Consider the following 17,496-nt stretch of genomic DNA (forward strand, 5'->3'; position numbering starts at 1 on the left):
TGAGAGAGCTAGGTCTATTCTCCTTGGAGAAGCGAAGGATGAGAGGTGACCTGATAGAGGTGTATAAGATGTTGAGAGGTATTGATAGAGCGAATTCTCAGAGGCTTTTACCCAGGCCTGAAATGGTTGCCACAAGAGGTCACAAGTTTAGGGTGCTGGGGAGTAGGTACAGAGGAGATGTTAGGGGTAAGTATTTCACTCAGAGGGTGGTGGGTGCGTGGAATTGGCTGCCGGTAGTGGTAGTGGAGGCAGATTCGATAGGGTCTTTTAAGAGACTTTTGGATAAGTTCATGGAAGTTAATAAGATAGAGGGTTATAGGTAAGCCTAGTAGGTAGGGACATGTTTGGCGCAACTTGTGGGCCGAAGGGCCTGTTTGTACTGTAGCTTTTCTATGTTCTAGAATGTCACAGACCAGGTCAAAATAATCAGGGCCATTTTTCCTACATCCTTTCCCCTGTGCTTGTGAGGAGCACAGACTCCTGCTCCTGGGGTGAATGTCCTCAGGATATCTTCCATTCATCCAGGTGGACGAGATTTATGCTGAAGGTCTGATCAAGGTTCCACAAGGAAGCAAGAAAAGCTATAATGTCTTCACTTTGTCTGAAAATACAATGCCAGATATCATATAATGCCATTTGTGGGCCGGTGGTGGCAGTGGTAATGCGACAGTACTAATAATCCAGAGGCCCAGGTCAATTCTCTGGGTGACATGAGTTCACATCCACCACAACATTAATTTGGAACTGAAAGCCTGTCACGCCACACTCTCACGACAGCAAAATCGGAGAATTTGGCGCCCAGTCAAATTTACCTCCCAGGAACGAGGGGAGGTAAATTATTGCAACTGATCCCACAACTTAAGTTTTCTTTTGAATCATAGAAAGAAACATAGAAACCCTACAGTGCAGAAGAAGGCCATTCGGTCCATTAACCTGCACCAAGAACAATCCTCTCCGAGGCCCTATCCCCATAACCCACATATTTACCCTGCTAATCCCTCTAAACTATGCATCCTGGGACACTAAGGAGCAATTTAGCATGGCCAATGCACTTAACCCGCACATCTTTGGAGTATGGGAGGAAACCAGAGCACCCAGAGGAAACCCACGCAGACACGGGGAGAACGTGCAAACTCTACACAGCGTCCGGTCACTGCAGCGGGATGGGAAAATCCCGCCAATGTGAATGGCCGTAACATTCCAGCCAAACTGTTGTTGTTGCTGCCTTAGGAGTACAAACAAATGTGTTGGTTACTGCTAAACGGCAGGTAGCATGTTGAATTGCATGTTATAATTTTCCTCTGGTTCGTTAGCTGAGGTGGGAATGAGGGGAGGTAAATTATTGCAACTGATCCCGCAACTTAATTTCCCTTTTGAATCATAGTAAGAAACATAGAAATCCTACAGTGCAGAAGGAGGCCATTCGGCTCACCGAGTCTGCACTGACAACAATTCCCACCCAGAACCTATCCCCGTAATCCCACATACTTACCCCCCCCGATCCCTCTAACCTACGCATCCCGGGACACTAAGGGGCAATTTAGCATGGCCAATGTAACTAACCCGCACACCTTTGGACTGTGGGGGGAAACTGGAGCACCCAGAGGAAACCCACGCAGACACGGGAAGAACGTGCAGACTCTGCACAGACAGTGGCCCAAGCCAGGAATCGAACCCAGGTCCCTGGAGTTGTGAGGTCGCATTACTAACCACTGAGCTGCTCAGTTGGCTAGTGCTGCCCAGTTGCCCCATGCTGCCCGGTTTTGGCTCTATGATTGTGTTGTAAACTTTCACCACATGGTGAATTTGCCAGCAGTCGAGTGTAGAACATTTTATAATAGGCTTGCAGTGTGGTGTCAAAATGGTGAATCATTGAAGCTTTTTGCATCTATGTCATTGGGTAGGGTCGATGTGACACCCACACTCACGGCCTCTGGCACAACATAAAACTCAACAATCGCAGAGTTTACCTCCCTCCAGTGCAGTAAAAGGATGTATTAGAAGCAGAAGGAAGTAGATAGAAACCACTTCTAAAGAATTCAGTCCAACTTCAAGGGTCAGACATTGGTCTTTAAAGTAAATTAATATTTTAATAGTTCTCCAATCTGATGAAGTAATTAAGGAGTTCGAAGAATTTTCTTGCTTTTTAGATTTGCCTATTAACTGCAAGCATCAAGCACCATCAAGGAAAATGTGTTTTAATTCTTTAGCCAAGATGAATAATTAAGTTCTTTGTGCCTCCATTATATATCTAGAAAAGATCATTATAAGTTTGAGTGTACAAAAGACTCTATTCTGCGATCTTCGTGCTTCCTATATTTCGCTTTGCCTTTTATTGTCTTACTCCCTATCCAGGTCACATAAAATTCATTCAGCTGACGGCAGCAATTTGGACTTGGCGAGAAATTCCGACTGTCACACAATGAATTTCCAGTGTAAATCTCTGCAAAAATGCACAAAGGGAAGTCGCAAACTCCTCGCACAATCTGATTGTCACTTGGATGGTACACAGCCAGCAATTACAACACACAGAAGGAAGGAAGATAATAGGGAGACAGCACGTTCTCCTAATATCCTAGCAACATGGAGCACATTCCTAATGACAGCCTTTTGTACGAGAGCTGTAATTTTTCACCGCGTAATTAAAGTGAGACCTTGTATTAAGATTCTCCAGGGTTTGGGGAATGTAGCTGGCAATGTATTTATTTTTTTTCCTCTCTCCCTGTCTCCCTTATGAATTTAATAATAATCCAGCAGTTTTCATGGAGTAGGTGTTAGCGAGGCTTCTTTCTAAATACCATTGGATAAATCAGCTTCTCTCATTCGCCCTGGATTACAGTTTTCCATTCACCATAGCGACTGCACAGCCCAAAAAAAATCATTTTCACTATAACAAGAAAAAGAGTTTAAATGGAAAAAAAACAATTTAAATGGCGGGAGTATCAGAATCCTCACAAGAATTAAGAATATCGCATCAACTGGTTGTATTACATCTGCCCAAAAATTATTCGATATTTGGATTTGAGTCAAGAGTTATGCACTGTCAAAATTCAGACTGCCAAAAGCCACCTGGATTAATGGGATATAAAATCAACATTGCGCAAAACGGCCTTTTGTTGTCAGAGATCTTGGGATTAACAACAGCTGAAATAAAATGAGTCACCGCTGCATGCCTTTTATTTTCGTTAAATTAACCTGCTTAACAGGGCAGAATAAAAGAGGGGACCGTTTTAAATCAATGCCAATCAAACGCAGGCAAGGTCAAAACATGATGACAGGCGAGTCAAGCTGATCTGAAGCACTGCTCCAATTGGTGGCTCAGCTCCACACAGTCAGTAAGTAGGTTGGACTCTACATGTCTGGGGCAAAATGCACAGCACAGCCTGCTGCCAAGCTGAATGCATGAGGAACAATGTGCACTGTTGGCCTGGACATCTGGAAGCAAAATACAGTTCGGACTAACGTTGTTATTTCTCCATTGTACTGGAGACAGGGTGGCACAGTGGTTAGCAGCGCTGCTTCACAGCGCCAGGGACTCGGGTCTGACTCCCGGCTTGGGTCACTGTCTTTGCAGAGTCTGCACATTCACCCCTGCTGGAATTTTACGGGCACGCCTGCCCTGGAATCGGGGCGTGTGAGGCTCGCAGGACAGCATTCTCTGTTGGCCTCGGGTTGGATCTTACGAGCCTCGGGCGGGCGAAGTGGTCAAATTCCGGCACCCGGGTCTGCGTGGGTTTCCTCTGGGTGCTCCGGTTTCCTCCCACATTCTGAAAGATGTGCAAGTTAGGTGCATTGGCCATGCTAAATTCTCCCTCAGTGTACCCAAACAGGCGCTGGAGTGTGTAACTGTGTCCAGGGACACATGCAATCGGGACATAAAACAAATACTTGGTGTGAAAGATCTAGCGAACAGGCCCCGGAGTGTGGCGACTAGGGGATTTTCACAGTTCCTTCATTGCAGTGTTAATGTAAGCCTACTTGTGACACTAATAAATAAACTTTAAACTTTGAAGTTGGGCACTTGGCGTGTTATGTATGTAACTATGATACGTTTAGATTTCCTCAACCATCTATCAGACTTTTGAGCCTGAACATATCTCAGTTCATTAAAATGGCTTCAAGCCATGGCTAAATAGTTATACGTGTGAATTTCCTGCAGCTAAGTTGATTTGACATGAGTGCAAAATTGAGCCTGGAATTTGAGTTGGAGAAGGAAGCAAAGTAATTGCCTGGCTTTTTGTTGCATGTTTTGGAGCAATTAGTGAATTGAGACCCGCTCTGTGTTTTCTGTTTCTCTGAATATGTTTTTATAGTATTCATAGAATCATAGAATCCCTACAGTGCAGAAGGAGGCCATTTAGCCCACTGAACCTGCACCGACAACAATCCCATCCAAACTCTATCCCCGCAATTCCATGTATTTAACATAGACATAGAAACCCTACAGTACAGAAAGAGGCCATTCGGCCCATCGAGTCTGCACCGACCACAATCCCACCCAGGCCCTACCCCCATATTCGCCCACTAATCCCTCTAGCCTACGCATCTCAGGACAATTTTAGCATGGCCAATCAACCTAACCCACACATCTTTGGACTGTGGGAGGAAACTGGAGCACCTGGAGGAAACCCACGCAGACACGAGGAGAATGTGCAAACTCCACACGCAGACACGAGGAGAATGTGCAAACTCGGATGAGACGTGAGCACTCGGGTAGTGCACTAGAAAGCTTTAGATTGGCTAAGAGGGAGTTGAAGAGCGAGCTTAGAAGGGCTAAAAGGGGACATGAGAAGACTTTGGCGGATAGGGTTAAAGAGAATCCTAAGGCGTTCTATAGGTATGTCAAGAACAGAAGGTTGGTTAGGGCAAGTTTAGGGCCAGTTATAGATGGCAGAGGGAAGTTATGTGTGGAACCGGAGGAGATTGGTGAAGCATTGAACCAATATTTCTCTTCGGTGTTCACGCAAGGGGACATGAATATAGCTGAGGAGGACACTGGGTTGCAAGGGAGTAGAATAGACAGTATTACAGTTGATAAGGAGGATGTGCAGGATATTCTGGAGGGTCTGAAAATAGATAAATCCCCTGGTCCGGATGGGATTTATCCAAGGATTCTCTGGGAGGCAAGAGAAGTGATTGCAGAGCCTCTGGCTCTGATCTTCAGGTCGTCGTTGGCCTCTGGTATAGTACCAGAAGATTGGAGGTTAGCGAATGTTGTCCCATTGTTTAAGAAGGGGAACAGAGACTTCCCCGGGAATTATAGACCGGTGAGTCTCACTTCTGTTGTCGGCAAGATGTTGGAAAAAATTATAAGGGATAGGATTTATAGTTATTTGGAGAGTAATGAATTGATAGGTGATAGTCAGCATGGTTTTGTGGCAGGTAGGTCGTGCCTTACTAACCTTATTGAGTTTTTTGAGAAAGTGACCAAGGAGGTGGATGGGGGCAAGGCAGTGGACGTGGTATATATGGATTTTAGTAAGGCGTTTGATAAGGTTCACCATGGTAGGCTTCTGCAGAAAATGCAGATGTATGGGATTGGGGGTGATCTAGGAAATTGGATCAGGAATTGGCTAGCGGATAGGAAACAGAGGGTGGTGGTTGATAGTAAATATTCATCATGGAGTGCGGTTACAAGTGGTGTACCTCAGGGATCTGTTTTGGGGCCACTGCTGTTTGTAATATTTATTAATGATCTGGATGAGGGTATAGTTGGGTGGATTAGCAAATTTGCTGATGACACCAAAGTCGGTGGTGTGGTAGACAGTGAGGAAGGGTGTCGTAGTTTGCAGGAAGACTTAGACAGGTTGCAAAGTTGGGCCGAGAGGTGGCGGATGGAGTTTAATGCGGAGAAGTGTGAGGTAATTCACTTTGGTAGGAATAACAGATGTGTTGAGTATAGGGCTAAAGGGAGGACTTTGAATAGTGTGGAGGATCAGAGGGATCTAGGTGTATGTGTGCATAGATCCCTGAAAGTTGGGAATCAAGTAGATAAGGTTGTTAAGAAGGCATATGGTGTCTTGGCGTTTATTGGTAGGGGGATTGAATTTAAGAGTCGTAGCGTTATGTTGCAACTGTACACAACTCTGGTGCGGCCGCACTTGGAGTACTGTGTGCAGTTCTGGTCCCCACATTACAGGAAGGATGTGGAGGCTTTGGAGAGGGTGCAGAGGAGGTTTACCAGGATGTTGCCTGGTATGGAGGGGAGATCCTATGAGGAGAGGCTGAGGGATTTGGGATTGTTTTCGCTGGAAAGGCGGCGGCTAAGAGGGGATCTTATTGAAACATATAAGATGATTAGAGGTTTAGATAGGGTGGATAGTGATAGCCTTTTTCCTCTGATGGAGAAATCCAGCACGAGGGGGCATGGCTTTAAATTGAGGGGGGGTAGTTATAGAACCGATGTCAGGGGTAGGTTCTTTACCCAGAGGGTGGTGAGGGATTGGAATGCCCTGCCAGCATCAGTAGTAAATGCGCCTAGTTTGGGGGCGTTTAAGAGATCCGTAGATAGGTTCATGGACGAAAAGAAATTGGTTTAGGTTGGAGGGTCACAGTTTTTTTTTTTAACTGGTCGGTGCAACATCGTGGGCCGAAGGGCCTGTTCTGCGCTGTAATGTTCTATGTTCTATGTTCCACACAGACAGTGACCCAAGCCGGGAATCGAACCCAGGTCCCTGGAGCTGTGAAGCAGCAGTGCTAACCACTGTGCTACCGTGACTTGGCTACCGTGAATTACCATGATTTACCTTGACACTAAGGGACAACTTAGCGTGGCCACTCCCTCTAACCTGCACACCTTTGGATTGTGGAAGGAAACCGGAATACCCGGAGGAAACAAATGCATACATGGGGAGAATGTGCAAACTCCACACCGACAGTCACCCAAGGCCGGAATTGAACCCGGGTCCCTGGCGTTGTGAGGCAGCAGTGCTAACTACTGTGCCACCAGTATTGGTACAAGTAACACGAAGATTGGAATGTTTCTATGAATTTATGTTTGTAAATGGGCTAAGGCGAATGCACTGGATGATTTAATTTTCATATGTAAAACAAGGAAATTGTGGTGCAAGTTCTGCACTTTTCTTGGGCGCTAATTGTTTATGGTTTTCTTTTTACATTCTGGCGCACGCTAGTTAAGTTGGCAAGAAATTGGATGCAAATAGATATTGGCAAAACGAGAGCAAAGAAATACATTTTATTCAATTTTAGCAGGAAATAAATGAAAGAAAACGGTCGGTTCTAAATAAAAAAAGCAATTTTTGTCAAACCAGCTGGAGAGTCAGCTCCATAATACCTTTCCCCTGAGTAATCTAACATATTACATTATTAATTAAGAAACACTGGGATGCAAAAGTATATATTCTAACAATTAAATTCTCTGAACGCTAGGAAAATTTTCCTTTTTACTGAGATACGTTTTTAAAAGTTTCCAGAAAACGCACAAGGGCTGATGAAGTGTAAATTGTTGCCCAGATTAAGTGGGCAACGTGGCTTATTGCCTGAATCTTTTTAAAAACATTCATTTATTGCTTTAATCAGCTGTGATCTACTGCCTCGGCATCATTATGGAACATTTTCTATTTAAGCGCAAATGGTAGCTTTTTATTCATACCTTGGAAGCCTCAGTGAAGAGTTTGAAAGCAAACTAAGCCTTTAATGCACTTGACAATTTCTTGATGCCACTCTCCCTGAGAAGACTGCAGCTTTCCATTTACTGAAACCACCCTACCATTCAGCGGGAAAGATTACCCTTTATTCACCAATGGCTGATTTCACTACACTCTAATAATGACTGAGTGTAAATGCGACAGATGTAATTATCACAATTTTGTTCTGCGCAGTGGTTCTCCTGATGTTGTAATTATAAGTCTTTCTTCCCCGACTTGCATCAAGCTGAATAAATATTGCTTTTGGTTTCTTGCATATTGTTTAACAAAGACAGGGATGGAGTAGGCTTTACCCTCCATACGCAACTCGATTATAAAAAAATTAGCAAAGCCATATTTTAACCCAATTCTAGGGCAATTTCTTCCAGACAGATGAATCAGCAGGCTATTCTACCTCCAACCTCTATTGTCTCTTTGTTATTATGTTTTATTTTAAAGGCTGCAGTTTAAAATGCATTACAAATCTGATATAAAAGAAATACTACCCAAAATGTTGACCCATCTTTCTCTTTCAGAGATGGACTAACCCGCTGTGTTTGAGGTTGTAATTAATTACTTTTCAGCCCAGTGAGATTGGCGTTATACTGTCTCACATACCTGTGTGACTTGCATGAAAATTGTTGTGGAGCAGGGGGGGGGACTTGTTTTCTGACACTCTCGACGGAATTGGAACGGGCGAGGGACGGTCAAATGAAATGTTCGTTGTCCTCGGGCGGGATTTTCCAGTCTCGCTCGAGCGAGGCTGTAAAATCCCGCCCTCTGAATTTTTGCGCTCCTCCAGCTCAATCGGCCACTTTCACCGGCTTCAGGTCAGATCAGCAAGTTCTTGTCCAGGTGAATGCCATTTTGAAAGATTATATCACAGTATCAAACAGTAAATGCTAGATACACAGGCTAGTCAGTGACTGAAAGGTTAATGAACTGGGTGTGACTCTTAAACAGAACTATCTGTCCCTACGTTTCGCTCAAAAGTGTGACAAGCAACAAGGATTCTCTCGCCATGATTTCAGCTTTGGCCTATCCTACTTAACTCAGGACCACTTTTCCTTGCCTCCATTCCCTTTTGGCTAAGATCAAGCATCAGACCAAGCCCAAGATGGGCTGCAATGCCTCATATTGTCCGCTTGGATCTAGTTTGTTTCTCTTATGGGGACCATGAATTGGGTTCAATTGGTTTTTGAATTTGGTTTTTGGAGCAAGCAAGGAATGGATTTGAGTTTGCCCGGTCCATTCTGAACATTGGCTTTGTAACTTTAAGCATGGATTTCCTTTGACTTTGTTAACATCTGTTGAAAGGTTGATTCATTTTCCTCTCTACAAATGTGGATTTACCGCATTTTGCATTTTCATCTTGTCCCTTTCATTTGTATTTCCACTATAGGAGGTAGGGCATCTCGCCCAAGTGAAGTGTCAAGGTTTTACATCATTGCTCTCCTCACAGGTCTGTACTCTGATCTTAGATGCCCACTGAAACCCTTCAACTAACCTGATTCCACAGAAGCCTCTGTTTAACCCTGGACTTTTGAAATTTAGTGGCACTGCAGATAGTAAGTTTAAAGTTTATTTATTAGTGTCACAAGTAGGCTTACATTAACACTGCAACGAATTTACTGTGAAAATCCCCCAGTCGCCACACTCTGGCGCCTGTTCGAGTACACTGAGGGAGAATTTAGCACGGCCAATGCACCTAACCAGCACGTCTTTCGGACTGTGGGAGGAAACCGGAGCACCCGGAGGAAATCCACGCAGACATGGGGAGAACATGCAGACTCCGCACAAGCAGTGACCCAAGTGGGAATCGAACCCGGGTACCTGGCGCTGTGAGGCAGCAGTGCTAACCGCTGTGCTACCGTGCCGTCCCATAGTACTTCAAGAACTAATAATCACCAGATGAAAATTACAGTGCAGGCTTAATACTGCATTTCCTTTATTGACACTGCTCTTATAAGGCTTTGACCACGACTCACTACAAAAGCAGCTGATTATATTGACAGCTCAGGGAAGTTAGTGTTAAAACTCAATGGATTCTGACTGCACTAGAGGCTGGTTAGCCCAACAAATTACACATCAATTATCTCCCCATTCACTCTGCAGAAGTATCGGGTACACTCTAATGTGCAGTAGATCGAGAAATGTGGTCTTTCTAAGACAGAATTTATGATTCCCGACTGCCTTAGCCATATGAATTAGAAAGGAACATTTCCCGTGCCTTCCCCCTCCCCACCACCACAACCCCTGGCACTTTTGGTGTCTTGGCTTGGTTAACAGTGGAAGTGAAACTAAGGGCCTCGGTACCCCAGACACAGAGCAGGGAAAAATTGTCCAGGGATGTGGATATTTGCTGAGAAGCCCAGAGGTTATTGCCCAACCCTAATTCCATCACACTCCTGACTTGTTCCCTGTCAATGGTGGACATGCTTTGGGGATTCAGGAGGCCAGTTACTCACCACAGAATTCCCAGCCTCTGACCTACTCTTGTAGCCACAATATTAATACGACAGGTCCAGCTAGGTGCTAGCCAATGGTAACCCACAGGATGTTGATAGTGGAGGATTCAGCAATGGCAATGCTATTGAATGTCAAGAGGAGATGGTTAGTTTCTCTCTTGTTGGAGATAGTCGTTGCCTGGCACATGGCATAAATGTTACTTGCCACTGCTCAGAAGGAAAAAACAGTTTGGACCGGCATTCTTATTTCCCAGTTTCTTTGGGTGTTCCATTTTAAGGTATACAAGACAAGTTCGGACCAGCATTCTTATTTCCCTGTGTTTTCCTTCTGGGTGGTGAGCCTGAATTTTGCCCAGGCCTTGCTGCTTGCAGGCACAAACTGCTTCATTCTCTGAGGAGTTATGAATGGCACTGAACATTATGCAATTATCAGCAAACATCCCTACTTCTGACCTTAGGATTGTTATCCAATAGCCTATGTGTACACTTTCTGTGGGGGCCTAACAAGACTCGGATGTGATGCCCTTCATGAGTGAACCTGTTCACACCCGGCCAGATTTACACATGAAGCATTGGCACCTCTGGAAGTAACAATTAGTGATGGCTCCCTTAAAACTTCAACAAGAATGCCTTTAGGAAAAAGGAGGATACAGTCGAATAAAGTTACCAAGAACTTACATTCATAAAGCACCTTTAATGTTGCAAATATCCCAAGGTCCTTCACAGGTATGAAGCAACAATATGAGAAGGGTTTTGGTGGAAATGATTGAAGGCATAGTCAAAGAGGAAGGAGTTGAGAAGTTTGAAAAGTGGCGATAAAGGCACTGGGGGGGTGGGTGGGTGGTGAGGAAAGAGTGCTCAGGAGTACGGTTGAGCTTGCATTAGCTCCTGCGGTAAGGTGGAGAGCAGAAATCAGAAACAGTTGGCCAAGGAGAGTGAGCTGGGACACAATGCTGAAGGAGGTCCAGAAGTTAAAGTTTAAAGTTTATTTATCAATGTCACAAGGTATTTGTCTTGTATACCTTAAAATGTAGGCTTATATCCCTACTTCTGACCTTAGGATTGCTATCCAATACCCTATGCTTCCATTAACACTGCAATGAAGTTCCTGTGAAAATCCCCCAGTCGCCACACTCCGGCGCTTGTTCGGGTACACTGAGGGAGATTTTAGCATGGCCAATGCACCTTACTGGCACGTCTTTCAGACTGGGAGGAAACTGGAGCATCCGGAGAAAACCCACGCAGATGTGGGGAGAATATGCAGAATCCGCACAGACAGTGACCCGAGGCTGGAATTGAACCTAGGTTCCTGGTGCTGTGAGGCAGCAGTGCTAACCACTGGGCCACCATGCAGCCCTAGCCCAATGAGGTTTTGAAGAGAAGCAAAGGATTTTCAATGTAATCTACAGGGGATTGGGGAGGTTGTGGAGGTCAGAGATGGTGGAATAGTGAGACAGTGGAGGACAGGATACCTGTGGGTGAGCTCAAGTTAATTTAGGGCGAACCTTGGGAATCTGGTGTGAAGAGTTCAGCGGCGGTCGGGCCTGGAAGTGGCCAAAACAAGCCATGGGGTGGGGACTAGTGTAGGAAAGGCTAGGGTAGAGAAATAGTTTTAAATATTTGGATGCGAGCAGAACAATTTTGCAGGCACTAACTGGTAGATAGAACATAGAACATAGAAAAAATACAGCACAAACAGGCCTTTCGGCCCACAAGTTGCGCCGGTCATGTCCCTACCTAGGCTTATATATAGGTTTACCTATAACCCTCAATTCTATTAAGTCCCATGTACTCATCCAGAAGTCTCTTAAAAGACCCTATCGAGTTTGCCTCCACCACCACTGACGGCAACAGATTCCACTCACCCACCACCCTCTGAGTGAAAAACTTACCCCTGACATCTCTTCTGTACCTACTCCCCAGCACCTTAAACCTGTGTCCTCTCGTAGCAGCCATTTCAGCCCTGGGAAAAAGTCTCAGAGAATCCACCCGACCTATACCTCTCAACATCTTGTAAAGCTCTATCAGGTCACCTCTCATCCTTCGTCTCTCCAAGGAGAAAAGACCGAGCTCCCTCAACCTATCCTCATAAGGCATGCCAACCAATCCAGGCAACATCCTTGTAAATCTTCTCTGCACCCTTTCAATAATTTCCACATCCCTCCTGTAATGAGGCGACCAGAACTGAGCACGGTACGCTAAATGGGGTCTGACGGGGGTCTTATAAAGCTGCATCATTATCTTCCAACTCCTAAACTCAATCCCTCGATTAATGAAGGCCAGCACACCATACGCCTTCTTAACCACCTCCTCTACCTGCGAGGCCGATTTTTAAAAAATGTTTTTTAAAAACCTGGTGGTCCACAGGGGTTTCTGGTTCTTTCATGTTGGGTAGCGATTATAGCAGCAATTATAATTGTCTAGAAGCACAGCAGTAAGTGGCGCTGGGACCAGCAATGGCCACGGAAAGAATGCGGGGATATGAGAAAGGATATGCCTAAAGATAGATTCATCCATTGTTGTTCGGTTTCACCTGTTTCTTAGTCCCTGCTGGGAATCTGCTGACATCAATGTCAGTCTACTACGTGTTCTACTGAAAACACAGCCCGGTCAGGCTAGACTTTTCAGTGGAATCACGTGATGTGGAAGCATAATAATCACATTTTAATTTAGACAGCCTTATTGCTTCAACAGTCTGAATTAAAATGCAGATGAAGGAGCGAGGGAGCAGAACTGTCAAGGAATTAATAAGGAGAAGCAGAAGGTGGTTTTTCTGAGCAAGTTCTCCATTCAAGCCCCAGAGGCAGGAGACACAAGAAACCCCTTGGTGGCGGCGTCAGGAAAGTACAGAGGACTGGAACGGTTTGTGAGTTGCTGCCTTGGAGGTTTTGGGCCGATTGAGAGTTGGCTAACTGTAAGATTGCTGAAGATAGTGAGGGGAACTTCCCTTCCCACCCACCACGGGAATTGTAGCAGGCGGGACACGGACCATGCAAAGGTCCGTTGACCTCGGGTGGAATTTTCCGGCTTTGGGGCGAGTGTGGCCGGAAAAACCCGCCCAATATGTCCAATATGTCAGAGGGTGCAACCAACGGCCGGCAGAATCCCATTCTCAGACATGAGTGCCCGCTTCCAGGTGGAAAAATAATGTGGTTAGAATGTGAAACCCACTACAGGTCATTGAGGTGAGAAGCAAAGATGCATTTAAACGGAAGCTGGGTAAAGGTCATTGAGTCATTGAGGTTTACAGCATGAATACAGGCCTTTGGCCCAACTTGTTCATGCCATCTTTTTTTTAACCACTAAGCTAGTCCCAATTGCCCACGTTGAAGGGGAAAGGAATAAAAAGATATGTTTATAGGGTTAAAACAAAAGATTGGATAAAAACTCATGTAAAGTATGTGACGATACTGTGCCTTTAAGTAATGTAGTTGTGTCATATTTCCTGTGCAGGATTTTTTTAGCATTCAGTTCTATTTATTGGTGCCGTTTTTTTCTGTAACCGGCAGCCCTTGTAGATACTGCAGAAGTACAATTGATCCTAATTACTAGAATGTTTGTTTTAATCTGGTCTAATGCAGTTCTGTTATTTTAGTGTTTTCCCTTGAAGTTTTTCAGAGTAGGGTTGATTAGGTTGATTGGCGAAGGGACTAGATTTACACAGAGAAATAAGCTCCCAGTTGCTGTTTGGGATCTTTAGAGAGAAGAAACTCTGTGTGTGTGTATCTCTCGTTCTCTTGATTTGGAAACAGGAGTCCACCAGAAGATATGTCTCTTTCTCTGAAGTTCTGCTGCTGGGGATGGAACTTTCTCTCAAAGCTATATGGGAGTCAGAAAACAGATGTCTTTCTGTATCTGTCCAGAGGGGTTAAAAGGCTGGAAACGTAGCACCGACATGAGCCTATCTGTAATTGTGCTAACTGATTCTGAAGAAGGATATGTATCCGTGGGGATATTGCTTAAATTGGAACAACGGAGATAGCTCTATGTTAAGAATTATATCTTGTCATGTTTCAGTATTTCAATTGGTAAAATTTATGCTAATTCTTTTTGTTATAGTTTAACTGTGTTGTTAAATAAAGTTTGTTTTAAGAAAAGCTTCCTCGTGGGTCAATAGAACTTGGAAAGAAACACCTTTGCTCACACTATTGCCAAAATATATTTTAAAATGGGGTCTAGGCTAATGTCTCAGCTAACATACCTTGGAGTTTCTGATCTGGTCCCTAGCAAGTATAAACATGGAATAGTTGAACTGAGTGATCCATTCTTGTGTTGTACATACAATGTTATTCTATACAATTCTAAACCTAAGATGAAGGAAGGTTGGCTATCACACTGTTTTCATGAGGCCATTTGAATTGGCAGACTGACAGATTTTGTTTGCAGGCCATCAGAACAAGCTATACAGTAAATCCTGTTAACTCTCCAGAGCAGATAGCCCTCACCCAGAACATGATCCTGAAAAAAGGTAGAACTTTAAATTCCCTACTTGGCGACTGGCTAGAATCGAAGTAGCCTTGACACCATTGGACAAATAGTGCAGGGTGTGGGAATTGCTTGTTCATCAAATTCTGCATTCAACTTTCTTCAAATGGTACATTGGAAATATTGGAAGATCAGTCCAAGAAGAATCTAATTCCATCCATAATTTCCCTTTATTATAGCCTTTAACGAAATCCCTAGTGACTATTTCGCTGTATGCAAAGCTCTGTTTCTGAGAAACACTGGCAAACATGTTGCAATAAAGAAAGCAAAAAAAGAAAGACTTGTATTTCCAGAGCCCGTTTCACAGCCTCATGTCCCAAAGTGCTTTACAGCCAATGAAGTATTTTCTGATGTGAAGTCTTTGTTAGAATGTAGGAAATGCAGCAACAATTCATGCACAGCGAGGCTCCTACATCAGCAATGTGACAGTGATCATTTAATCTGCTTTTACTGAGATTGAGTAGGGGATAAATATTAGTTATGTCCCAATATTGGCACACAGGGTTGTGAACGTAGCCCAGTCCATTGCGCAAATCAGCCTCCCATCCATTGAGCTTGCCTCGGGAAAGCAGCCAACATAATCAAGAACCCCACCACCCTGGACATACTCTCTTCCACCTTCTTCTGTCAGATAAAAGATACAAAAGTCTGAGAACATGTACCAACAGAATTAAGAACAGCCGCTGTCATCAGACTTTTGAATGATCCTAACATTTATTAATCTGATCACTCTACCTGTAACTGCAACACTATATTTTGCACCCTGTCCTTTACTTCTCCCCTATGTACTTTAAGTTTAAGTTTATTTATTAGTGTCACAAGTAGGCTTACACTAACACAGCAATGACGTTATTGCGAAAATCCTCTAGTGGCCACATGTTTTGTCTATAAAGGGTGCAAGAAACAATACTTTTCACTGTATCCCAGTACATGTGACAATAATATATCAAACCAAATCAACATCAGGAAGAACTTGTATGTTCTTCTTCAAATAATGCTATGGGAAATTTTAAATCCACTGCAAGAACATATGGGGCCTCAGCTTAATATCTTATCTAAAAGGCAGCACTTTCAACACTGAAGTACACCCTCAGTATACTAGAATGGCAGTCTAAATTATCTGCTCAAGGCTTGGAAAGTTGAACTCACAACCTTCTGACTCACAAGCAAGAGTGCCACCAGCGGAGGCACGGCTGACAGCTAAAGTGCCACCAGAGGACAAAGCTATTGTGTTTTCATTTTCAATTCATAAAACAATCAAATGAAAATGTAGGGTGCCATTACGTTGCTGTGCTTTCTCCTCACAGCAGGTTGGTATCTGGACTATTAAATGCATTAACTTGGAAATGTTGCCTCCCATTGATGGCAGACAGCCGTGGTATAGCTCCAGTCTGCTTGAGCTTGGATGAAAAACGTTCACAGAATAGCAAAGCAGAATTTCCTGCTTTGAACTCGTAAACACATTGTGGCATAAATTATTGACAAGAGTTGATTCACTCCCAAATATTATGTGCAAAAACACTTCAAAACAGCCACGTTATAAAGTGTTACAAATACGTCTAAGAAAACATTGGAGCAATTCCACAAACCCATGCTGCCTGCAGGTAGTACAACCTGGAGAACTGTTGCTACGATGACCATAACTTGGATCCTGGTTTCCGATGAGAACAACTTTCCCCAGTGGGTAGTGTAGGACTGTGGAATTATCCCCAATTTGTTCCCACATCATCACCATCATAGTACTTCCATTGATATTGTCTAAAAGTGCGATAGTAACAGACTCAATTGTAACTTTCAAAAGACATCTGCTTGAAAAGGGAAATAAATAGAGGGCTATGAGAAAGAACAAGGGAGTGGGACGTCTTCAAAAAATTGGTCCAGATAAGGTGGTGAATTTTTGGAACTTGCTGCCCTGTAGTGCGGTGGAGTCGGAATCATTAAATAGTTTTAAGGTGGAGATAGATATATTTCTGATTTTAAAAATGGGTTAAAGGGATATGGGGAACAGGTATGGAGATGGATTTGAGACCAAGGAGAGATCAGTTATGATCTGACTGAATGGCGGAGCAGGCACGAAGGGCTGACCTGCCTACTTCTGCTCCTAATTCCTATGTGCTTCTTTTCCTATATGATGGGCCGAATGGCCTCATTCTATGCTGTACGATTCAAATGCACTGTTGCACCCAAGAGTGATTCACACATAGAAGTAAACTGGCATGGCGGGTCACCTGCCCATTACAGAACTTGCCCAATGTTCGAGTCCATGATCAGACAGAATGTATAATGGGCGCCTGATTCTCTCCGCCAGGTTGCCTTTTATGCGGTGAAGGTGAAAATGACCTGTGATGAATTATTTTCAAAGTCCCATTGTCGTTCTTAATAAAATGAATAAAGCGGGTTGTAAAGGGCCTGGTGGCATTTGGTACAGAGCAGGTACTTACAATGGGGCTTGCATTGATGTAGTCTGAATTCGAATGACTTGATTCAACTTTCAGTGTTATTCTGGAGTGGTCATCTGTAGAAAGGAAAAAATTAAATACGTCAGAAAGAGGGATTATTACTAGTATATAATTGCTGAAAAAAAGAGACAGGGTAGTGAAGCTCCTTGTCTTGCACTCATTAGGAGAGGCACAATTTTCAAAAGGAACAACAATTTATATTGCTTGAGATAAAAGTAGAAAAAAAAGTAACGTTTATTTATTAGTCATAAGTAAGGCTTACATTAACACTGCAATGAAGTTACTGTGAAATTCCCCTAGTCGCCTGTTCGGGTCAATGCACCTAACCAGCATGTCTTTCAGAATGTGGAAGGAAACCAGAGCACCCGGAGGAAACCTACGCAGACACAGGGAGAACGTGCAAACTCCACACAGACAGTGACCCAAGCTGGGAATCGA

The 17,496-nt window shown here is 43.9% G+C and overlaps 1 protein-coding gene across 1 annotated transcript in view; it reads right to left on the minus strand.

The window, feature by feature from the left end:
• ptprn2 (protein tyrosine phosphatase receptor type N2) overlaps window positions 1-17,496 on the minus strand; it is a 947,277-nt gene that overhangs the window by 54,763 nt on the left and 875,018 nt on the right. Inside the window, exon 16 of the mRNA XM_078232550.1 lies at window positions 17,041-17,114. Within this exon, the coding sequence (XP_078088676.1) occupies window positions 17,041-17,114 (74 nt within the window). The remainder of the gene's footprint in view (window positions 1-17,040; window positions 17,115-17,496) is intronic.

The sequence above is a fragment of the Mustelus asterias genome, chromosome 2, assembly GCF_964213995.1.
Source record: "Mustelus asterias chromosome 2, sMusAst1.hap1.1, whole genome shotgun sequence".
NCBI lineage: Eukaryota > Metazoa > Chordata > Chondrichthyes > Carcharhiniformes > Triakidae > Mustelus > Mustelus asterias.